At 38.0% G+C, this 25,234-nt stretch overlaps 2 protein-coding genes across 2 annotated transcripts; one reads left to right on the plus strand and one right to left on the minus strand.

Annotated features, from left to right (window-relative positions):
• The first annotated feature begins 911 nt into the window (after nt 1-911).
• On the plus strand, nt 912-3,506 carry LOC145161432 (sorting nexin 2A-like). The gene is made up of 5 exons (XM_079080944.1): nt 912-2,229; nt 2,336-2,545; nt 2,621-2,881; nt 2,951-3,037; nt 3,239-3,506. Exons 1-5 carry the CDS (start codon nt 1,168-1,170, stop codon nt 3,314-3,316), a joined length of 1,698 nt encoding a protein of 565 aa, XP_078937070.1. The 5' UTR covers nt 912-1,167; the 3' UTR covers nt 3,317-3,506.
• A 4,879-nt stretch (nt 3,507-8,385) lies between these two features.
• On the minus strand, nt 8,386-11,044 carry LOC145161434 (uncharacterized). Its single transcript, XM_079080945.1, has 2 exons — nt 10,024-11,044; nt 8,386-9,167 (listed from the first exon to the last, which is right to left on the minus strand). Exons 1-2 carry the CDS (start codon nt 10,908-10,910, stop codon nt 8,528-8,530), a joined length of 1,527 nt encoding a protein of 508 aa, XP_078937071.1. The 5' UTR covers nt 10,911-11,044; the 3' UTR covers nt 8,386-8,527.
• Nucleotides 11,045-25,234: the final 14,190 nt, after the last annotated feature.

The following is a 25,234-nucleotide window of genomic DNA, read 5'->3' on the forward strand; positions in this document are numbered from 1 at the left end:
ATTAAACAACTGAGAGCAATGGTTTTCTCTGTGTCATTTCATCCAAAAGATTTAACCAAACAAGTCAAAATGAAGTAAAGCATAACAATTAAATATAGATGTTTACGCTAAAAGGAATGAATGGTTATTAATCACACATCACTTCTATATCCTTTGGTGTCGCCATGATTATATATCACTTATGTGGATGGAGAATCAACATCAAAGGCAAAGAATCTAGACTTTCTCAAACGAAGATTCATTAAATGAAGCCCAATTTTGAAACAATCGATAGCAAACACACAAAATCCATGTTGAATATTGAATATCGAAGATGGAATTAGGAAGAATAGAAAGAAGATGGACATGTTGCTGTTTATCAGGGAAATGAGGAATATGGTGACAACGTATTCTGTCAACCCTAGCACACACATAGACATTGACGTTAGTCGAAGGAGGGAAGAGTGACACATATGGAGGTGGGAGGCGCATATGTCTGAGGTGGGCAAAGAAGGAACACATGGTAAGTCGGAGGAGAAAGGCAAATTAGGGGAATAAAGTTCCAGTCTCAATCAACATTAATATTTTATTGGACTGAGTAAGCCAATTTTGTAGACCGAGTCAGAGGTACCGACCCCATCAGATGCAAATCAACTATCTTGACCGGATCTAATCAACACCAAATCAAACAGAGCCTAAATATGTTTTAAAAAAATTATGTAGGGATCATCTTTGCAATAAATTAAACGTTCGGCCTAAATCTAAATTTGTTGGAAAACTAGAGATGAAATTCATTATTCCTTTTTATTTTATTCGTAGTAGTTCACGTTTAGAAGGCAAGATAAGGGTGGGCCCAAGTCTCCTACTTGGCTACTCATAACATTAAATGAAAATGAAAATGAAAATTAATTAATATAAATATAAAACAATTAATAAAGAAAAAAAGGAAAGAAATACGACTCACTCGATAACTTCATCCTTGCCGTGTAAAGTGTGAACTCCGGAAACAAGCAGCTCCGCCGCTGATCTCCGCCACGAATACTGGCCGTCAAACTTAAATCTCCACCCTCGCATCTAAATCAAACTTCATCGATATGAGATAGTATAACTCAAATCAAATTGTTCTCAATATCGATATCCTGATTTTGTATTTTTTTTCTCCGATCAATTGAGGATTCCGATAAATCGATGATGGGATCCGAGAATCAGGGCTTCGAAGAAGCCCAACTCTATGCATCTCGCGAAGAAATGGAGTCTCTTGTTCTTGACGACGACGATAATAATAATAATAATAACGATAACAATTCGTCATCCAGATCCAACGGCGGTGCAAATGGAGATGGTAGTCAACATCACCATCCTCTCTCTTCATCCTTGCCGTTTGCGGAAATACCGACCACCGACGATGATGATCCTTTGTTATCTTCGCCGTCCACCCACAAAAGCCCTAACGCGTTCAATTCGTTCCTTGAACCCCCTTCTTATGCGGATGCGGTATTCAGATCGTTCGACGGTGACCACGGCAAGCAAATTAACGGTCACGGTGTTGTGTCCACGTCTTCTCCGTCTTCCAGTTCCGATTACTTGAAGATTTCCGTTACGGATCCGCAGAAGGACCAAGATCTAAAAAATTCCCTTGTTCCCGGCGGAAACACCTTTGTGACCTACTTGATTACCACGTGGACAAATCTACCGGAGTTTAACGGAACCGAGTTTAGCGTCCGGCGACGGTTTAAAGACGTTGTGACGTTATCAGACCGGTTATCGGATTCATACCGAGGGTTTTTTATCCCGTTGAGGCCCGATAAAAGTGTCGTTGAGAGCCAAGTTATGCAAAAGCAAGAGTTTGTTGAGCAGAGGAGAATGGCTTTGGAGAAATACTTGAGAAAGCTAGCTGCGCATCCGGTGATAAGGAGAAGTGAGGAATTGAGAGTGTTTCTTCAGGTGCAAGGAAAGCTGCCATTGATGAAGACAACGGATGTAGCGTCAAGGATGCTTGATGGGGCAGTGAAGCTGCCCAAGCAATTGTTTGGGGAGTCCGTTGTGTCTGCAGCTGTTGATCCCAACGAGGTCTCACAGCCGGCGAAAGGAGGGAGGGATTTGTTGAGGATTTTCAAGGAGTTGAGGCAGTCGGTTACAAATGACTGGGGTGAAACGAAGCCACCGGTGGTTGAAGAGGATAAGGAGTTTTTGGAGAAGAAGAAGAAACTGCAGGACTTCGAGCTGGAGTTGAGTAACGTATCTCAGCAGGTCTGTCGTTTCTCCTTCTAATTCCCTTTGGCTCACCATTAGAGGATCTAGTTTGATGTAGAAAACAGATTTCATCATATTCTCGTTTCATCTTGTGGAACTCCAGGCCGAGTCTCTTGTTAAAGCTCAACAAGATATTGGAGAGACCCTGGGGCAATTAGGGCTGGCATTTGTGAAACTCACCAAATTTGAATCGGAGGAAGCCATGTTCAACTCCCAAAAAGTGAGAGCTGCAGATATGAAAAACGTAGCTACATCTGCTGTTAAAGCCAGCAGATTATATCGGGAGTTGAACGCACAAACTGTCAAACATTTGGTATCTGCTACATTCCTTATCTGCTTCTTTAATCTTTCAGCTATGTTCAAACTTGGCCTCTGTTGTTTTTTGCAGGATAAGCTTCATGAATATCTTGGAGTAATGTTAGCTGTGAACAATGCATATGCAGATCGATCAAATGCTTTGTTGACAGTTCAGACTCTTCTTTCAGAGCTTTCAAATTTAAATTCCAGGATTGAGAAGCTTGAAGCAGCTGCTTCCAAGATATTTGGTGGTGACAGGTCAAGAGTTAGAAAACTTGAGGAGTTGAAAGAAACCATGAGGGTTACTGATGAAGCTAAAAATTGTGCAATTAGAGAATATGAACGGATAAAGGTATTTCATTAATCATTACTAACAACACAATTACCAAAATTGAAATTTCTTATCAATTGTGTTTTACAGGAGAATAATAAGAATGAGCTTAACAGACTTGACAAAGAAAGACATGATGACTTCTTTGGCATGTTGAAAGGATTTGTTGTTAACCAGGTATCCATTTTGTAACTTATCTAATCCTAAGGGTTAGTGTCTTAATACCTTAAGCCAAGTTTTTTTGGCTTAACGTATTAAGTCATTATGTGCATATTAAGTAAATCAGAAAGAATATTGTTTTTTTGTTGGGGGGGGGGGGGGGGGGGGTTATAAAGTACAAATTATTTGACAGAAAGTACATTGTATTGATGATAACAGGCAGGGTATGCAGAGAAGATGGCTAGTGTGTGGGAAACGGTTGCAAATGAAACAAGTGGATATGCAAAGAGTTTTTAGATGAAAAGGGTTTTGTGAAACAATGTTATGTGTTTTTTTTTTTTTTTTTTTTTTTTTTTTTTTTTTTATAAAATCTTTTTAGTACTTTTTATGTACACTCCTAGGACTTGAGACCATTTATCTACAAACAATTTTACAAAAATGTGTCCCTTTTTTGACACTCGATTATTATTTGACCCTTAGCAGACCATTGTTGTGATGTATGTGCATTTGATTAAATATTTTGTATTCGGTATTCAACTTTGGGTGCCTAATGCGCCTGTATTTTACTATTTTATGATAAGATGAATCAATTTTTAGCTCATAGTATCCGTGAAAGTGATGGGCTTTTGTTGGTAGGAGATGCTGTTATTGCAATTTTGCCATACACGAGTATTTCATTAATCAAAGTTTACCAATCAGGAGGAAACCACAGCGAAAAATAAGCGAATGTTGTAAACAATATTATTACATTATGTTCCATTGTAAGAACATTATATACATTTATTATACGACTTTATTATGAGTAAATATAAATGGAACAAGAGTTTTGATTTATATTTACTTTGATATTCTAATATTCAGTTCTTGTATACATACGTGGCTCTACCAAAATAATAAATACAATGTAATTAGAAACGCATGTGGTAATCTTTAGAGTTTAGAGCAATGGCTACGGGCTACAGCTTACAAAGGCAATGTAAAATGTGGACTTGGACCCTCATAAATGAGTCATGCTCATTCTCTAGAATGATTATTATCTTTTTACACATGAAGCAAAAAAAAGTATTCTGGTGAAGTTTCTCTCAATAAAAATTTTATTTGGTTCATATATGTAAACATATTATAAAAAACTTAAACTGTTACCATTTATAGAATAGGTTTAAACATATACATCAAATCAGGTCTAATTATTTAATTGTGTGTATAGAATTTATATTCGTATACATTATAAACAAAATTGAACGATCATGAAAACAACAATCTTTTAAACGAACATAAAAAAAAAAAAAAATTGTACCTTAATGTGTTTGTGTCAGTTCATTTGTTGGTTAAACTTAAATGAACAAACATACACAAGTCTTTGTTTGAGATTATTCGATTCGTTTACATTCCTATGTACAACAAGTTAAATTGCTTTTTTAATCATATTATTTTTCTACTAATAATATTTAATAGCTAATTACAAAATTAAAAAGGGCTAATAACCTAAAACAAAAAATTTTTAAAATTATCAGCTTTGAATATTTATCATTAAATAAATATATAATTTATAGAATAATTTTCTATTGCAAAATTGCTTTTATCAACTGAAATCAATTTTTTTTTTCTCAAAATGACATTAAAGAGTCACGATATTTTTAATGATTTTACAATAAAACCATAGATCAAGTATTTTGTAAAAGATATATATTTCACAAAGTAAAATGATCAATTTGTGATCAATGTTTAAAAGATGATCACTATTACATTTACTTTGTCTTTAGTCATAAAAGTGATCAACCCTTAAAAACCCGTTATACCAACCTCACTCGTCTAAGGTGTTATTTGAAAATTTTGAACAATTTAGGGATAAATGATTCCAACCTTTTAAAAGTTAGAAAAATATGAGTTTTTAAATTACACAAACGGTCCCTATGGTTTAGGATAGCATGTGTGTTTAGTCCTTAATTTTTTTTAACTCGGATAATCCCTATAGTTTGGTTTTATTTAGCGTTTAGTCCCTACAGAATTGACAAAACTATATTGTATTTTTCTATTTCTATTTTGATTTAATTGTTTCTTATAATATTTTATAATATCACTCAACCAACTTGGTCCCACCTAGACCTGACAATAGAGCAAGTTTTGACCACAATATGATCCAAACATGTAAGAATTATATGGGTTTGGAGTAGGCATGTAAATCAGTCCGGAATCGAACCGGTACAAAAAAAAAAAAAACAAAAACCGAATAAACCATAAACTAAGAACCAAAAATCGAACCGAATACCACTATTCGGTTCCAACTGGTTCGGTTTCGATTCTACTAAGAAATGTGCTATCTAAGAAGGTGTTCGGAACCGAAACCGAAAAAGTCATAAACTAAGAACCAAAACTGGGCCAAATCCCACTATTCGGTTCCAATCGGTTACGGTCCCGATTCGGTTTTTCAATTAAAAAGGTCATCCCTAGTTTGGAGCGTAGTTTTTGATTTGTTTACCCATTAACGACCCTACCCGCTAACTCTTTTATTAAAAGGGCGGGTATGGATCATCACCGATCCGGTCCGTTTATAACACATCCCGTATGAATTTTAGAATTATAAATTTATATTATATATTGCTTAACATTTAGTTTTAATTCCAATCGAAAATCCAAAGTGCAAAGACTAAAGGCCAAACCGTTTTTACCTAGTACTCGAGGAGTCGAGTTCTAGACTTCCAGTCTTCTGTCTAGAATTATGATGTCATTCCATTTATATTTCATCAAGCAATTTCCAATTCCATTTATAAATAAATAAAATCATTTATCAACCGAAATAAATTGTGCAATTGTTATTCGTTATCACTACAATCGACAGTCAGAAATCAATCGAAAGTTGCTACAGAAGACATTTTTTTATTTAAGAAAATTTATTTTAAGAATTAAGTAAAATGTGTTTCATTATTCAACAAACATACATGTTACAAGGTGGGTTTGAATATTTGTTGATCCAGTGGATAAGGGCATAAGTTTGATTATTCAAAATCTTTCGGTTTATGGAGCGGGTTTGGATTAGATTTTGAAATTTGTTAAGAGGATTTGGATCAAATTCGATTCACTTTAAAACCGCTCCATTGCCAGACCTCCTACCTACTCTATACCCCACCTCTTTCCCCACCCGTCAATCTTTTATGTAAGATATCTCTCAGTTATCATCTTCATTTAAGAACATCAATGACAATAATCTTTCATCCCCATATAGCCATTGATAAGCACCTTTGTCGCCTTCATCGTAGAAAACCATCTTCGCTGTCAGAAACAACACCTGCCTTCGTTCCTCTTTGCCTTTGTTGTGTATCAGATCTACATACCAGGAGAGATGACATGTAATAGATCTACAAATCAGGGAGGATTTGGGCGACCCTTGTCGGCGTGTAGCAAAGGTCTCACCCAGTCCCTTGCCTCGAGGCCCTCCACATTCAATCGATTATTCTTATTTCCAAACGGGTTTATGAAAACTGATTCTCCTTACGCCCTTCTGTTTACGATCTGCGATTCTTCTTGGTGTTTTGATTCAATTTGTCTAGGCCTTTTTTTTGGGATCTTCTCTGTTTTATTTTTCTAGATTTGAACCCTAGGTAATTGATTTCGTCTACAAAAGTGAAGGAAGGGAGTAGAGTGATGGGGGGATGTCGTATGCAACATTTTTTAACAATGTATTTCTGATAGAGGTGGCAATGGGTCGGTCTGGGTTGGGTTTGGGTTCAACCCATTTAATAATTGGGTTGAAATTTTCAACCCAACCTAAACTGTTTATTTAAAAGGGTTGATATTTTCAACCCAACCCAACCTTTTAGATAAATGGGTTGTCAGCGGGTTGATCTGTTTATATAGTTCCCGACCCAACCTATTAAATAAATGGGCTAAACTTAGGTTAACCCATTTAAAATCAATTAAATAAATTATATATTTAAATATTATATCACCTAATTTATAAAACGTAAATAAAACTTCATAATTATGACAAAAGCACAATCCTAATTCACAAATACAAATAAATTGTTTAAATAACATAAAAAATGTTTAGTTTCACAATGATTTTAAAGAGTGACCGGTATTATCGACACTAAAAGAATGATGAAAATTAGGATTGAATTTTATTAAGCATAGATAATAATAATGGAACATTATAATTTACAAATTAAAACTTTGATTAATATATGATAATATTCAAATAATATTTAATTAAATATATATATTAAAGTTAAATGGGTTGACGGGTTGAAAACGGTTTGATAATTTTACCCAACCCAACCTATTTAATTAAATGTGTTAGACGGGTTGACCCATTTAAGTTAAATGGGTTGAAAATCTCAACCCAACCCGCTAATTTTGGGTTGGGTCGATTGTTGCCAGCTCTAATTTCTGACGACTCTAGCGTAGGGACAGATGATGATACGGTTTGGGGAAGGATAATGGAAAGAGAATGGTTGTGGGACCCTTTTTTTAATAATAATATTAATAATGATTTAAATAATAAAAAGTTGAAAAAGAAATAGAAAATATAGTATATTCTACTTTGGCATGGACTAACCACAAAACAAAAACAAATGGTCCAAGCTAAAAAAGAAAAAGTAGAGAGCTTGACTACCCCAAACTACATGTAACATTCGTATAATTTACTCTAGCTTTTATTAGTATTTAATTAAAAGGTACAAGTTAGGGCTAGCCTACTTTGCTAATAAGGTGTTTAATGGAAGCGGGAAATGGGAGAGGGAAGCTTCCCTCTCACTGGAACACCATCCATTGGGTGAGGGGAGCAACCCGCGGGAAAGAGGTGGGGGGAGGGGGTGCCGCACTCTCTCTCCTCATGCTATTGGACAGTTTTTTTTATTATCTTTTTTAATATTTATAAAATTATATACCTACTAAAAAAATATATCAAAATTCATGGTTTTTAATTCTTTACAAAATGAGTATAATATATATATGAAATATATTTTTTTAAAAAAATAAAAAAATAGTGAGGGAAGCTTCCCACCTATTCCTTGGGTTTTAGGTGAGGGAAAAGAAAGTGAGGGAAACATCCCTCCCATACCCTCCAGTCTAACTAGGAGTTTCTAACCAGAAAGTTTTGGGTTCAATCTCAGGCAAGTACTAACATGGCCGTTCAGTTTCTAACCAGAAAGTTTTGGGTTCAATCTCAGGCAAGTACTAACATGGCCGTTCAAAAAGAAAATTAATTAAAAGGTTGTATCAAAGATAGTAAATGCTACTGATTCTGAATTAGTAGGTTATCTAACATCCCCTAAATCCATTATTCAATGGTATTATAACACCTTATTAAATGGATTCAACCAATATGTTATGCGTTAAATACAGTAAAACTAAATGTTACAAGAAATAAAAAAAAATCAATTTTATTTACTTTTTAGTTAAAAATTCAAATATTCTCGAGAATAACCTAACTAGAATTATAAGATAAACAATTTATTTCAACCAAAAACCTATATGTGTATACACAATTTCTAAATTTTGTTTTCAAAATCAAGCTAGTTTAAGATGAAGAGTCTCACTAAACTCCAACCTTCTCGTTTCAGTATAAAACGTCTTGTACTTGTTGGGCCAATAAGTCAACAAAATCGATCCTTTCACTTCCCATTCCATCGTTTGCCCAATCGCATCTCTTCCCACCCTCCACAACACACTTTCTCCATACTCATCGCCGGCGAAAATAACCCCTCCTTGCCTCGTAAACGGCCGGTAAACGCTCGAATATCGATTTCTGAACCAAGATTTCGGATGAATCAACGCAACCTTTGAAGGTTTCGATGAGAAAACCTCTCGTCCATTAACGCTATCGTGAAGGAACCAATTGAAAGATCCGCTATAGCCGTAGACCGATTGTTCGAATTTCCATGGCTTGAGGTTGGTGATGACGGTTTCACCGGCGGAAACGGATATTCCGATGACAGGATTTGGTGGCTCGAATGTGCCTTCGATGGATCTCTCGATGCCGATTTCTCTTGCAGGGTTTTCAGATGATCTGCTAACAGAGACGCTTAAGACGTTGGTTTGGATGGTGGGAGTGAGTTGTAGGGATATGCGCGATGGAAAGTGCTTCTCTTCGATTCCTGCTCCACACTCTTTCAGGAGAATATCGTTCACGAGTCTTATCACATCACACCTGATTAAAATATCAATTTTTTGAGAAAAAAAAGTCAGTGTAAATCCTTAATCCTTCTTTAATTGTATACTATTAACTTTTTTTAGTGTCAAACAAGTACCACGTGCACCACATGTTTGAAACTAATACATTATTAATATATGATTTCTATGGATAAATCGATAATTATAGTAAAATACGTTAATATATTACAAAAATAGTTGTTACCAGAGTTGGAAAATCTCACAACAACAACAACAACAACAACGTGTGTTTTGAAAGATTATATACAGATCAACAACAATTAGTATATATGAATAAAAAGTATTCCGTGTTATAAATGAAAAGATCATTCATATTATAATTGATTTTTAGGGAGAATCTTTATTCAAGAAAGTATTCAAAGGTTATATATGATTGCAAAAAGTGTTGGTAGATGGCGATATATTGCTTGACAACAAATCTAATCGTAATGCCAATAGTGTCCTTTTCTTTCAAGCAATGTAAACAAACCAGTTAAGCTCATCATATCAATTTACCACTTCTTTTTTCTAGTATTAAACTTAGAAATTTATGTCACATTGTTCAATAATATTTTTATCAATTAATGTTTATATTAATCTGTTTACCCTTACAAGTTGTTAAATAATTTTACATTTTCTCATCGTGTAAAGCTATCTAACAAAATTACAAATCAAAAGCAAAATTTAAAAGAAATTATATAAAAGCCCAGTCCGTTTAAAAGAAATAGAAGGCCAAACGAATTATGTTATTATGATCCCTTTTTCAAGATTTTAAAAGGAAATAAATAGCTGATTAATCAAATAAAAACACCAATAAATTTATTAAAAAAAAAAAAGGAGACCTTTTTCCATACCTTACGTTGTCGATGCTAACTGAAACATCAATCCATTTCTCTCGAACAACAACTTGATGATTCAACTGGATCACCCCTTCAACCTGATGATAATTCAACGAAAATCCAAGCTTTTGATCTTCTACTCCAGGAGGACCGGGACTATTACACTCCTCAATCTCCATAGCAATCACTGGACAATACAACTGAAGTTTCCATAACCCTAATCCCGAAGTCGCGGATGAATACATCGGTGATGGTGCTTTCCAGACATGATGCTTTTCTCGTAGCTCTGTCATCCAGTTTGTGATCGCAAGATTCATGGACCTCATCCATTCTTCTTCTGTATTCGACCCCATTAACCTCATCAATCTTTTAGACGATTCCCTTGCCCACGAACTTGTGAATGGATCTTTAAGCGTGTTTATGCAATCTCCCCTGATATCTCGGGGAGCTTCGTAAATCGATACTATGAAAGCTAGCGACAAGAAAACGAAATTGAAGATGTGCTTGAGGTCGTGAATCGAGTTGGGTTCTGGGAGTTTTAGGAAAGATTTGGTGGGTTTGGCGGGGGTGTAGTTGATGATATCTTTGATGATATTCATCAAGAGTTTGGAGATGGTGACTTCATTAAGCAAGGTCTTGTTAATGGCGGATTTTAGTGGTTTAGAGGTCCAAAGAGAGATGGGTGACTTGTAATTCAAACGAATGGAGATTGAGAAGGAAGGAGAGTAAAGTAGGGTTTTTGAAATGGAGAGTTCGAGAGAAGGGTGAGATGAAATAATGCATATGGATTTGGTGTTTGTTTGCCATTGTGCAAGTGGTGGTAGGTTTTGAATCCAACTCCATATGTCAGGAAATGAACAAGGCGCCATTTTATATAAAGATAAAGGAATTGATAAGGACATACGCTAAGCTAATTAATATGCAATGCTTGATCTTAACGGAAACTCGAATACACGTGGGTGTGTATATATAAAAAAGAGAGAAAGAGAAAGGAAAGAGGGGAAGAGATGATTGTATATATCTTTGGACTTTGAAGGATGAACAACAAACACATAATATATAGAGGATTGAGGAGGAAGATAACAGCAGAAGAGAGAAATTAAATAAGGTCAAAAGATGTAATATAAAGTGTACTCATTTATTTATTATGTTCTTTTTTGGTTCGATGGTCAACTTTGTTGACCTTAGTAGGTAACCCCAATCCTAAGCAATGCCCTCAAATCATTTTAAGCCATGTAATTGTAATCATTATTAATAACTTTATCCGTATAGCAAGAGTTGAAGCTAGAGTTGAAGCTGATGAAAATCAAAACTTAGTCAATCTTTTTAGCTTCTTTTAATTTGGAGCGTGTTAAATTTGTATCTATCACCTACGGAATTGTATAAAGTGTATTATTGACTATCGAGCAGTAGGGCGTCTATTATTTATGTTACAAACACGTACATTACACTCTTCTTTATTCACAATTATTTATTTATGGAACTATGTTACAAACACGTATATTACACGATAGAAAAATTAATATAACATATATATAATACTTCCAGTCGTAGCAAATTCATAGTGTTCATATTCATTAAAAATTCAGCTTGAAAAAACAATAAAGAATTAAAATATATAAAAATAGAAATGAGAACAAGAACCACATTAATAGATCAAATTTAGTTCATATTCATAAAAAAATGGTTATATTTATAACTAGGTGAATACTAGTGCGTTCCACATGTTAAAAGAATATCGGTGAATTTTGTATATACCCTTATTAAACATTTAAATAATCCAATTATCTCACTTCCTTTATTCTCACTTACTAATCCTAATATGATAATCTCGAGGGATCTTTCTTAAACGATCTTTATCAGAAGACAACTAAAATTACTAGGTGATTAGACACGACAATATGATAATATTTTAGGTAAACACGTCAACACGGCAGTACATTAGTACTTTAAATAATCACAGCAGGCACGACAATACAATAGTATTTTGGTTAAGTAAGACAGTACAAAAATACTTGGGATAGACACGGGAGACATGACTCATTATTTCACACGACTTTTACTAACTTATCATAACCACTATCTCACACAGTCATATCACAACCTCTCACTTGTTATTTCGCACAACCCTTTATTACCTAATCATATTATTAAGTATGATAAATATATGATTTAATCAAGTAACAATCATATTGCACAACTACGTTAAACACAAAAAAGACAACACACATAGCAATTAAGCATTTAGAATACTTTGTATCTACGTCTAAGCAGAAAGTAACTATGACTCACCTAATAAAAGTGGATGCCTCGGAATTCGGGCAGAACCTCGCCTTAGCACTTTCAATGACCTAATGTATAACACTAAGTCTTAGTTTAGTTTCATAATCTCGGCGACTATAATAATTATAATCTAGATTCCTTACTAATCTCAATGTCTACATCAAGATCTATAAAGTAATGATCAATCAGACATGATAGTTGGGAGGCAGGACCATTTCGCCATAATAGCTTTTTTGAAATCCAACAACCAAACCAACGTGACCATTTAGACACTTCTCCTGTAAGTAGATCAATCAGTATAATGACATGAAATTGCTGATAAATCTTATTTATAGATTCATAACAACGTCTATGACTATAAATATAAATTACACTAAAATAGGGATGTGTGTAGTTTACCTTACAAAGATTTCCTAGACAAAAGTCTGGAAATTGCATTGGCAGGGCTTCTACTGGATATCCACTAAGCGTTGGGAACATAGGGGTTACAGGGCTTTGCCAAAATGCAGAAAACTTAAGGGAAAGTAGGCAAAAATCAAGAGAAACTTGAGAGGAATGAATTACATAGGTGTGAATTTCGAATGAGGGCTGAGGCTCTATTTACAGCCAAATTTGGGGTGTACGTCGCACATTTTAAGGCTACATCTCCCCATCTGCTTTGTGCCACGTGTCAGACTCTCCGTGGTCCACATTATCACCTTCTAGAAGTGTGCGGTGCAAAAAGCAGATTTTGTAAATTCCGCAACTTCTTCATACGAACTCCGTTTTTGACATTCTTTATATCCCCAGAAATCTATCGACGAGATCTACAACTTTCCTTTACACTCCATCGGCTAATTCTGAATTTATTTTTAGCCCTTATTGTTATATGATTTAATGATTTTACAAAAATCATAACTTTCTTGTATGGACTCCGATTTTGGTGTTCCTTTTACCAAAATTCATATTTTTAAGAGTACTACGATTTTCATTTTGGTGACTTTAACCAAAAGTCAACTATTCTCTTCGTACCTATTGACGTTAATAATTTTTAATTACGAAGTTGATTTTTATATCTTATAAAATTCATATCTCCTTCATATGAACTCGGATTTCTACGAAATTTATATTTTCGGGATCACGTCGACGTATACTTTCAAGATATTATATATATATATATATATATATATATATATATATATTTGAACACTTATTTTTACGATTTACGTACGATTCAGCTGATTTTTTCTGTTTTCTTTTCACTTAATACAAAACTTGTATTATATAGTCTGCAGCGCGCACGACTATAAATTATCGTATTCAAGGATTTAAATCTGATAACTATTACTTATTATATGTAGCCTGAATTTGCGGGTGTTACCATTACCCCCCCCCCCCCTTAGGATGATTACATCCCGAAATCATCAACAAAACATGGATTATATAATGATTCGGAACATTACTCTTCCATCCTAGGTGATAATTGTAACTCTTATGTCCTTCTAATGAGTTTCTAACTCTTATAATGTTGACGGTGCTTAATCTTACACCTACTCTTCCTTCTAAATTTGATCTCTATTGGAGGTCCTGCTCTGTCTAGAATAGACTTAACCTTACTTCGACTACCTTAACAGACTGATGGGTCATGTTCTAATGACCTCTCATCGTATGATGTAACGGTTAGACTCAGGTCTCTTTGAGTCATACTCTATCACGAAGGATACCTTCGTTCGTGTTCTAATGTGATATAATCACTATAACATCCGGATTCCCAGGTATCATAATTTAATATTTGTTTTTGGGAAGAGAAGAGGGACTCGATGAGTAGACGCCTAAACTCGTCGAGTAGGAACGCGACTGATGACTCGGATTAATGAATGGAGTCGACGAGTCGGGGAGTCGACTCGACGAGTCCGCGCTGTGGACAAAAACCCTAAATCTTTGGGCATGTGCCCTATTTAAGGGTCCTTATGGCCTTCATTGCGGCCACTCATACCCTTGATAGACACCATTCGAACCAGAGAGCATATATATATATATATATATATATATATATATATATATATATATATATATATATATATATATATATAGAGAGAGAGAGAGAGAGAGAGAGAGAGAGAGTGGGAGCTAATTTCTTCACCATAGTGCATTCTTGCAAGGAAGGAAGGGAGATTCAAGCTAGGCTGCTTAGAGGGGGCTCATAACTTCTTCTATTTCATCAAAGGTTGCTGTTGAGGTATGAATCCATGCCTATTTTCGTGTATAAAGTAGATCTCATGAATCTAGGGTTTCTTTACCCCTTCTTTAGTTGGAATATGGAGCATGTAGAGTCCCTTTGAGGAATAGACATTAGATCTGGACCTTGAGAGGTCCAGAGAGTCCCAATCATCCAGCTTTATGCAGCCTCATTGGGGTTTTGAGTCTAGGTTGTCATTTTAAGAGCTATTTCTTCAAATAGAGCTTGTTGTGTGTTGCATGGACATAAATATTGAACCTTTACGTGGCTTTTGGGTGCTAGAAGGCCAGATCTATAAGTTAGAGGAGCAGATTTGACCTCAGAAGGTCAAATGAGTGTTGCAATGGAGGAAACTTGCCGAGTCCATAAGAGGACTCGACGAGTTGGATCGGGTTGCCCCGCGATTCGTGATCAGTGGTAACCCGTCGAGTGAAAGGTTAACTCGACGAGTCGAGTTAGGCCTTAGGAGGATTCTGAGGACACGCATGGACTCACCGAGTCACCCGAGTGCACTCGACGAGTCTGGTCAAAGTTGGACCATTGACTAGAGTTGACATCAGTTGACCTTGGGGGTTTGGTCAAACTGATTCATGAGAGGCCATGGAAGGGTAGAATGGTCTTCTACCCATTCTTTAGAGATGAGAACATGAGGAGAGTATTGATTAGAGATATTATCATTTTGATAGGCGGAGGCTAGGTCGGGGATATCGAGCACGAGAGCTTACTAGACATCGTACGAGGTGAGTCTTCTCACTATACATTACCTAGAATGGTATCTATGTGCAGACCGGAGGGTCTTATGTGTTATATGTATGTTTGAGATTATGTGCATTGTGATATATGTATGCTATGTGTTATATAGACCGGACCGGAGGGTCCAACGACTTACGAGGCCAGAGGGTCCTTGAGTAGACCGGACCGGAGGGTCCAACGATTTAGACCGGACCGGAGGGTCCAACGATCTAGACCGGACTGGAGGGTCCAACGAGCTACGGGACTGGAGGGACCCGCTGAGACACATTGACTGGAGGGTCATACTGAGTTATAGCCTCGAGTGGCTTATGTGATGTATGTGGTATTTTGCGGAACTCACTAAGAATTTATGCTTACCGTGTTATGTGATATGTGTTTCAGGTACTAGCGAGGATCGCGGGAAGGCGCCGACATGATTTGTACACACTGACAGAGGATTTTGTATTTGAGATTCTGGGATGTGTTTTACTGTGATAACATTTGATACACTTGAGTTTTGAGATGATTTATATGAGATATGTTATGTTTGAAAAATGAAAAATTGTTTGAAAATTTACGTCGTTACAAGTTGGTATCAGAGCCTTGGTTTGAGGGATTCGGATGCACCTTCGGGCGTATCTGAACTCAAACTGAGGATTTGATAAATTTTTCATAAAAGAAACAATTTTTCTAAAAAGAGTAAAAGATTTTCGAGAAAAGCAGAACGGAGCAGTGTGTACGATCAGTCAGCGCCCGAATGGTGATTTCCCAAAATACCCTTACATTATGTGTTATGAGATATTATGTGATATGCTATGCATGCTAGAGTAGGCTAGGTATTCATATGTAGGACTAGGGTGGCCTGATTTGTGATGCCTTAGCCTAGGAGATTACTGCTACTATGAGTTACTTCGAGAGTGAGTAGGTAGCAGCGAGGAGCTTATGAGTGGTCTACTGGAGGGTAGCCTGTGTTCAGCGAGATATAGTGTACTTGTAATCTGGGATCCTAGGAGGAGGACTTGGGGTGAATACTAATGCGGTGTGGAAGGTAGTATAGGGCCCGTACTACTGGAAACATCGGATCAGTGAGCAGTCCAAGTAAGAATCCTTAGGGTACTAAGGAACAAGTAGGTTTGAGTATCGGGTGCGAGTATACTCGGGTGAGTCTCGGATTTCTTTTGTGTTGTGTTTCAGAGACATCATGGTTGGGACACGCCACACACCAGAGAGCAGCGACGTTAGCGACGAGGAGATTCGTCGGATGATTCATGACGAGGTGGCCGCGACGATCCGGGAGGCCACTCCGGAGATGTTTGGGTCTATCAAGACCACGCTGATTGAGACGTCTGACGAGAGATACGCTGCTGTTACTGAGGCGGCTGCTGCTGCAGCCACTGCAGCTGTCGCTGCCGCGAGGCCATAGGGGGGTAACTCGTTGCTGTACCGAGAGTTCAGCAACACGAAGCCACCAGAGTTTGATGGAACTCAGGATCCTATAGCCGCGATGAGATGGATCTCTGACATTGAGGGATGCTTCTACACTTGTTCTTGTCCAGAGCATCTGAGGGTACGGTTCGCGCTGAACCAGCTTCGCTTGGGAGCGAAGGACTGGTGGAAGTTTGTGACGACAGACTTCACTACTGCAGAGATTACAGCGGTGACCTGGGAGAGGTTCATCATCATGTTCCGAGATGAGTATGTTCCCCCAGTAGAGAGGGAATGATTGGCGCAAGAGTTCTTGTCCCTCAAGCAGGGGACGAAGTCCATGACTGTGATCACACAGATGTTTCATGAGAGGGGTGTGGTACAAGTGTGGCAAGGAGGGGCATTTCGCGAGGGATTGCCCCAAGGGGTTTGCAGTTTGCTTTCACTGCAACCAGATTGGCCATTGGAAGGTCGAGTGCCCACAGCTACTTCAGGGATCAGCACATGGATCTACACCTGCTGCTAGAGCTACCGAGGCCCGGCCAGCGAAGGCAGAGGCACCGAAGGCTCGTGGGAGAGCCTTTCAGTTGACAACGGAGGAGGTCTGCGTAGCGCCCGATGTCGTGGCTGGTATGTATCCTTTTATTTACTTATACTGAGTTTGAGATTCTGTGCTTATATGGTGGTATGCATAGGTACTTTTCTTGTGAGTTTTGTACCTGCTTTGGTGTTGTTTGACTCGGGTGCGAGTCAATCTTTCGTGTCATTAGCGTTTAGTCAGCACATCAGTATCCGACGAGAGGCGTTGAGTCGACCTCTGCGAGTTTCTATAGCTGACGAGCGAGCGGTTTATGCTACTGATGTGATTCGAGGATGTGTACTCGAGATTTTCGGTGTTGATTTCCCGTTAGATTTGGTACCGATTGCGATGGGGGATGTCTGTGTCATCGTGGGCATGGACTGGTTGAGCCGATTTGGAGCTGTTATCGACTGCGAGCGTCAGTTGGTGACCATACGAGACCCTAGTGGGGGAGTACTTACGGTGTATGGCGAGGGTACCCGATCTTGGTCAGCATTTTGTTCGGCTGCCAGGGCGAGACAGAGTCTACAGCAGGGCTGTAGAGGGTTTGTAGCCTATGTGATGGATACACGAGTTGCCGCAGAGAGGCCGACTGTTGTCGGTGAGGTACCGATAACGCGAGAGTTTCCGGATGTTTTCCCCGAGGAGTTGTCGGGTGTGCCTCCCGAGAGGCAGGTGGAGTTCCACATCGATTTGGTTCCGGGGGCAGCGCCTATTGCCAAGGCACCCTATCGCCTTGCGCCACCGGAGATGCAGGAGTTATCCTCGCAGCTTCAGGAGCTGTTAGGGAAGGGATTCATCCGACCGAGTAGCTCGTCGTGGGGAGCGCCGAACCTTTTTGTCAAGAAAAAGGATGGTTCACACCGGATGTGCATTGATTACCGGGAGTTGAAAAAGTTGACGGTCAAGAACCGTTATCCACTACCGAGGATCGACAATCTGTTCGATCAGTTGCAGGGAGCGTCTTGGTTCTCCAAGATAGATTTGAGGTCTGGATATCACCAGATGAGGGTGCGTGAGGAGGATATCCAGAAGACGACGTTCAGGACTCGTTATGGGCACTACAAGTTCGTGGTGATGCCTTTTGGGCTCACCAATGCACCAGCAGCGTTCATGAATCTCATGAACTGGGTATGCAGGCCGATGTTGGATCGATCGGTGATTGTGTTCATCGACGATATTCTAGTGTATTCGAGATCCAGAGAGCACCATGAGGAGCACCTGAGGGAGATCCATAGAGTGCTGAGATCGGAGAGGCTTTATGCCAAATTCTCCAAGTGTGATTTCTGGTTACGAGAGATCCAGTTCTTGGGACATCTTGTTAATCAGAGTGGGATATTGGTCGATCCGGCCAAGATTGAGGCTGTCATGAGTTGGGAGGTGCCGAGATCCCCCACCGAGATCAGGAGTTTTTTGGGGTTGGCCGGCTACTATCGGAGATTTATCAGAGATTTCTCCAAGATTGTCGTTCCCCTCACCAGATTGACCCAGAAGGGCGTTGCTTTTATTTGGGGTCCTGAGCAGCAGACCTCGTTTGAGACTCTTCGCCAGAGATTATGCGAAGCCCCGGTGTTAGCCCTTCCGGAGGGAATGGAGGATTTCGTGGTGTATTGTGATGCATCTATATCGGGGTTGGGTGTGGTGCTTATGCAGAGAGGGCACGTGATAGCATACGCATCGAGGCAGCTGAAGCCTCATGAGACGAGGTATCCCACCCACGATTTGGAGTTGGGGGCAGTGGTGTTCGCCCTCAAGATATGGCGCCATTATTTGTATGGGGTTCAGTGTACCATATACACGGACCACAAGAGTTTGAAGTATCTGATAGATCAGCCCAACCTGAATATGCGCCAGAGGAGATGGTTGGATGTGGTAAAGGGTTATGACTGTGAGATCCTGTACCACCCGGGGAAGGCTAACGTGGTAGCCGATGCTCTGAGCCGCAGGGCGGAGAGTGCCCCGATTCGAGATATATGTATGAGGATGACGGTCATGACTCCAGTGTTGGATACCATTCGAGAGGCCCAGGCAGAGGCTGTGAGACCGGAGAACCGCAAAAGAGAGCGGGTGATTGGACAGGTATCCGAGTTTGTGACGGATAGCCGAGGGCTTATGACCTTTCATGGTCGAAGTTGGGTGTCGTATACGGGCGGGGCACATAGCACTCTGATGGAGGAGGCACATAGATCGAGATTCTTGATCCATCTCGGGGCCACTAAGATGTATTTGGACCTGAAGAGAGACTACTAGTGGCCCTATATGAAGAGGGACGTTGCATGGGTAGTAGAGAGGTGCTTGACCTGTCGCCGGGTTAAGGCCGAGCACCAGCGTCCGCATGGAAAATTGCAGCTATTAGAGGTTCCCCAGTGGAAGTGGGAACAGATTTCTATGGATTTTATCACAAAATTGCCGAGGACCGCGAGAGGTGTTGATGCAATTTGGGTGATTGTGGATCGGCTGACGAAGAGCGCTCACTTCCTTGCTATCAGTGAGAGCTCTTCTGCAGAGACGCTGGCATAGATATATGTGAGGGAGGTGGTGTCGCGGCATGGAGTGCCGATCTCGATTGTGTAAGACCGAGATGTACATTTCACTTCCAGGTTCTGGAAGAAGGTCCATGAGGATTTTGGTACGAGATTGCACTTCAGTACTGCTTACCACCCACAAAAGGATGGATAGAGTGAGCGGACGATTCAGACGCTCGAGGACATGCTTCGAGCATGTGTTATGGACTTCGGGGGAAGTTGGTGTTGGGTTTTGAGCATTCTAACACTTCCTAAGTGTACATGCAACCCTAATAAACCTTGGATCTATGTTTGTCTAAGGTACATGCAAAATATTATTTTCCAAGGTTTATAACCTATCTAGCATGGCATGGGGTACTTTTAAACATAAAAGAACTAGATGAATTACATACCTTTTGTTGATTGTTGATTCCTTGGAGTTTGAGAGCCAAGCACCAATAATGTGAATGCCTCAAATGAAAATCACAAATCACCACAAACTTGGAAAATGTATGAGAGAGTATACTAACTCTTAGATTTCGGCCACCACTATTACACACACACTATGTCGTTTTTCATGCAACATAAGCTTGTTTATATAGTGTGCATGGTTAGGGTGAAACCCTAATATCCCATGTTTTTTCCTTTCCAAGGATCCATGGGTTAAAAGCTCCATGGATCATCCATGGACTTCCACATAAGCTTAGCCCATTAACAAATGAGTATTAGCCCACACCATATAAATATAATAGCCCATGATTTAATTAGTCTTCCTTTTAATCACTAAATTAATTCATAATTAATTCAAGATTAAAACTAATTAAATAACATGACTTTATATTAATATATTATAACTTGTAATATATTAATAAATCGTAAGTATACAATTCTCATAAAATTATCCATAAACAGTTTGGGTGAAGTGCAACCCAAATGGACCATGCCAGGTCGGGTCAAGTATATACCAAACAAGTTATGGACTTAGACACCTTATCCAACAGTCTCCCACTTGGATAAGTCTAATAACTGTATTTGCGTATGTTACTTCAGGAACCAACCAGCAATCGTAGCTCTCGAAAACTCTGTTGAACTATGAAGCGCCATTTTAGATAAGTGATCATATAATCCTCTGTTCTCATGATATCAGCCGGACAAATACATGGAACAACATCGTACTTATTGTCCAGCAGTTTGTTTCTCGATTTTCGATTTGTTTGACAAAGAACTAAATTGAACACATCAATTAGGTTCTGACCGGGCCCGGTACATAGGTCAAAACAAAATCATCGAGGGGCCCAGATATCGCTTCTATTCCTCCAAGGACTAGAAGGAACAGATAAACTTCGACTCATATACTTGTTTCTACTACTTGTTGAATTATACACAAAGGCACGTTTTATAACATCAAGTTACTGATGCGTTTACGTGCAATCAATGCACAACCAACTCATAGGTAACAACTCATATCTCTAGGTTTGAAGACTTATATGATATTACCGTCTCACGATCACTCGAGATAAATTCCATGAAGTGATACAAGTGAGCGTGGGTTAATTCCAATACTCATAACTTATGAGTACTCATGAATGTTGTAGCAACCATTGCTATGTCTAAACACGTTTAGCCATCTACAAACTCGATTCATGACAGTCTTAATTCATACCTACTTCCAACATATGAACGACTGTGGAGTGTTTAAATAACTTAGTCATTCGGAAAGAATAACCTAGCTATTCTGGAAGCCAAAACATGCAAAGTGAAACACAATAATAATCGAATCCAATATGGTCTCAGAACCCTTTTGAATATAAATAAAACCACCTTTTATTTATCACCATATTGATTACACATTATTCATTGTATAATGTTTCAAATAATCAACTTAATACTTGAATAAAAACAACAGCTGTCCCATGCTCCTAGCATGTACACTTTGTTTTTCTAAACAATAGTTATGCCATACTCCAAGTATGCACACTATGTTTGTGTATGATCTTTACTTTGTGAAATAGATCATTTGAACATGATTCCAATGATGCTCATTTCACAATCCCAAATCCTTATTGTAAATGTAAAAATTCCTAATTCCTACCATTTACCAAAATAAAACTGTTAGATTTTAAACTTTTATGCAATGTTCCTCTTGTAATGATTATGCACAAAGTCACAAAACTTGTCAACAGTCATTACAGAGTATTCCAAAGGAGATCAACTCTATGGAAACGAAGTCTCATATTCAAAGTACATTGCTTTGAACATCCTTCTTGCACTAAGGTTTTCTAATCTTACACAGATTGAATAACTTCCACCTATGGAGAAATTTCCATAGTCCCATTTTGACTATCACTTCCGAACAAGAGTTACCTCTTTTCAGAATATGTCAATATGGTCCTTTCCAACAATTTATATCCTACTTCCAACTGTCCCCGAGCAACCAATCTTTGGAGAACCTTAGATTGTCCTCGATAATTGCTTAATCACTTTAGTCATATCCAATTCTAGACTTTTCCCTTCTTAATGCCCTAAGCATTTGGAAAATTTAGAAAGGATAAATATTATAGCACATGAAATCGATCCTATATCCGAAGCATATGGGACACGATTCATGATGTCTCACATAAAGACATGATACTAGACCAGTCTTTTGCTACAATAAGGATGAATATTATAGCACATGAAATCGATCATATATCCGAAGTATATGGAACACGATTCATGATGTCTCACATAAAGACATGATACTAGACCAGTCTTTTGCTACAATATTTTTTATTTGCCATGTTTTCAAAATTTAACTATGAAGAGGGATACCGTAATCATAATCGAATTTTGATAACGCAATATATGTAGAATTTCTTTAAGTTGAACCATTCCAACATAAAATACATATATATATATCCTTGACTAAAGATGATTAAAAACTCAATCTAAGCTTTTAGAATTGAAATGAAGTATAATTTCCTCTCCCTTAATTATAGCAAAACAACTTTTCAACCCCTACAACTTTACGAATTGAAACTTTTGGTTTTCTATAATTAACATTGCTAACTTGCAACACTAAACATAATACTCATGCTCCCACTAACATGATGATTATCAGCATAACACTTATGCTCCCACTAGCTCTGACATATTTCCAGAAATCAGCTGGACTCCTGAAATTTAGATTCGTACACCCTTTCTTAGATAGCTCACATGTGTGTCTAAACAATTTCCAGAACTATGAAAAGGGATGCCGTAATCATAGTCTTAATTGTTTAGACCTTTGCCATTTCTCACAAGTCCATGTTAGTGTGCCGGTTAACCACACACGCTCCACTAACGACTTTGAGAATGCAAACATCACAATTGCTATCTACTTAAAATCTTCTTAGTGAAAGCATTTCCTCACCATCATTTTCATGAATCGGAGAGAAACCTTATGACACTTAGATTTTATAGTGTATGAGTTTCTATCCATGTGAATTTGTCAAAACCATAATCACAAGACAAGGTTAGTGACAAATTACCCTTACATGGATTGAACTTGTTCAATCTTAATTTCTTGTCACCTGGTAGCACAAGGCCCACCAATGCTTCCAAGCTGTTATGCACACAGTTTAGAACTAACAAAGCTCATATGCATAGTCAACTTAATAGGAACAGACACAGAAACAAGAATTATGTCAACTTAATAGGTTGCAAACCTTAAGCCGTGTGCTAGTGATAAAACTCAGGTTTTACTCTTGATTAAATCTTGAAATCCTTTCAGGATCTTTAAGACTCCCACTGTCCTCTCGACATATAAGTTTCCCTAGTCAAGAACCATTCCTTGACAAAACAAATATTCAAGGGATAGTGCGAATTCTTATCAAGATAAATACTTCACACAATTGGTCTTATTTGGTCTTTGTCTTATCCAAGACATCACAACTTACCAATTTCAAATGTACAGGAGTAGAAAACATTTTACACTACATTTGATATGTGTTTTAAACCTTACTTTATGTCACTCAATGTTACAATCTTGGAGTATTACTCTAAGAATTGTTTTTGGAACGAAGTATGATTCATCTTCTTGATTTTAACCAATCCAACAATTCATGACTCCTCTTCTTAGTCATAACAATGCACTAAGATGTCCTTAGAGTATGAATTTGTGATATGGTTTCATAATCATTAAGATGATCATAAAACATGATACTAAAGTACTCTCCTATCTTTTCAGATTTGAGAAACTTCTATCTTTCTGCCTAATTTGATTCTTCTCATCCGTTCTGCCATACATTGAAACCTTTCCAATGTCACAAAATTATACTTAACCTTATAAGTATAACCATATTTACTAATCTTTAGTAAATCACGACGAATCGATCTTTGTGGTGGACCTTGACCAACACACACCCAGTGTACCTAATTCCTTAGTCCTTCAATTGACTCACATATGCATGTGATCAATGAATTAGTCTCAATTTTACAAATATGAAAATTCTCATTCATCATACAATACAACTTGTATGATTCCAAGTTTCTGTCCAACTGAAGCTTGGGTGATGAGAACCTTTCCTCATTTGGTAAATTCAGACACTACCACAAATGAGAGAATCAAACTCATATTTCCATTATTGCTAGAAACATACAAACATCAATTTTCCATAAATGCCATTGTAAGGGGATATAATATAAAATAAATTAAACAAAACTTTTATTTCTTTATAAAATGCGGAAAAATATTCCTTACAATGCATCTTCAAATGAAAACTATGATATTACATATTTCCTAGCAATCTATCATAACTTTTAAGTAGTAGCTCAAAAATCCGATCCTCGAACCATGCGATAGAAATCCATCTTCGTGATCAGATTCAGCACACTCTTATTTTAACCTTCCTTTTGCTCGATCCTGCTAAACATCAAGATGCAACCTAGTCACATCATGTAATAAGAATTAACAATTAGGAATTTTAACAAAGTTAGATAGTGGACTTACCTGAAGCCGAGTCAAACATTTTGTCTCTACTTGCTTTCAAACATTTCAGGTATTCAGGGCAGCTTCGCTTCCAATGTCCCGTCTCATGACAATAAAAACATATAGACTCTTTGGGAATGGTACTTGAGACAATCACAGACTTAGCCTTTCCCTTTACCTTTTGGTCAACCGGGTTGACCAAGGCCGATCCCTTTTCATTGGGAAGAGAAAGCTTTTCTGGACTTCCAATGTTACCATTGTCCATGTCCATGGAAGTTTGAGAATTAGACCTTCCATCAATATTTGCTTGACCATTGCGCCAAATCATTGCTGATTCAGCAGCAATAAGCAAATAAGAAAGATCTATTAGGGTTATGTCAGGATCTGTCATATGGTAGTCTTTAATAAACTCACCATACGACTCAGGAAGTGACTGAAGAACCCAGTCAACAGCGAACTTCCTTGAAATAACAGCACCCAACATTCTCAACCTGTCAATGTGTGACTTCATTCCTAAGACATGAGTGCACACAAGT

This window comes from Lactuca virosa, chromosome 2 (assembly GCF_052849685.1).
Source record: "Lactuca virosa cultivar CGN04683 chromosome 2, Lactuca_virosa_CGN04683_v6, whole genome shotgun sequence".
Taxonomy (NCBI): domain Eukaryota; kingdom Viridiplantae; phylum Streptophyta; class Magnoliopsida; order Asterales; family Asteraceae; genus Lactuca; species Lactuca virosa.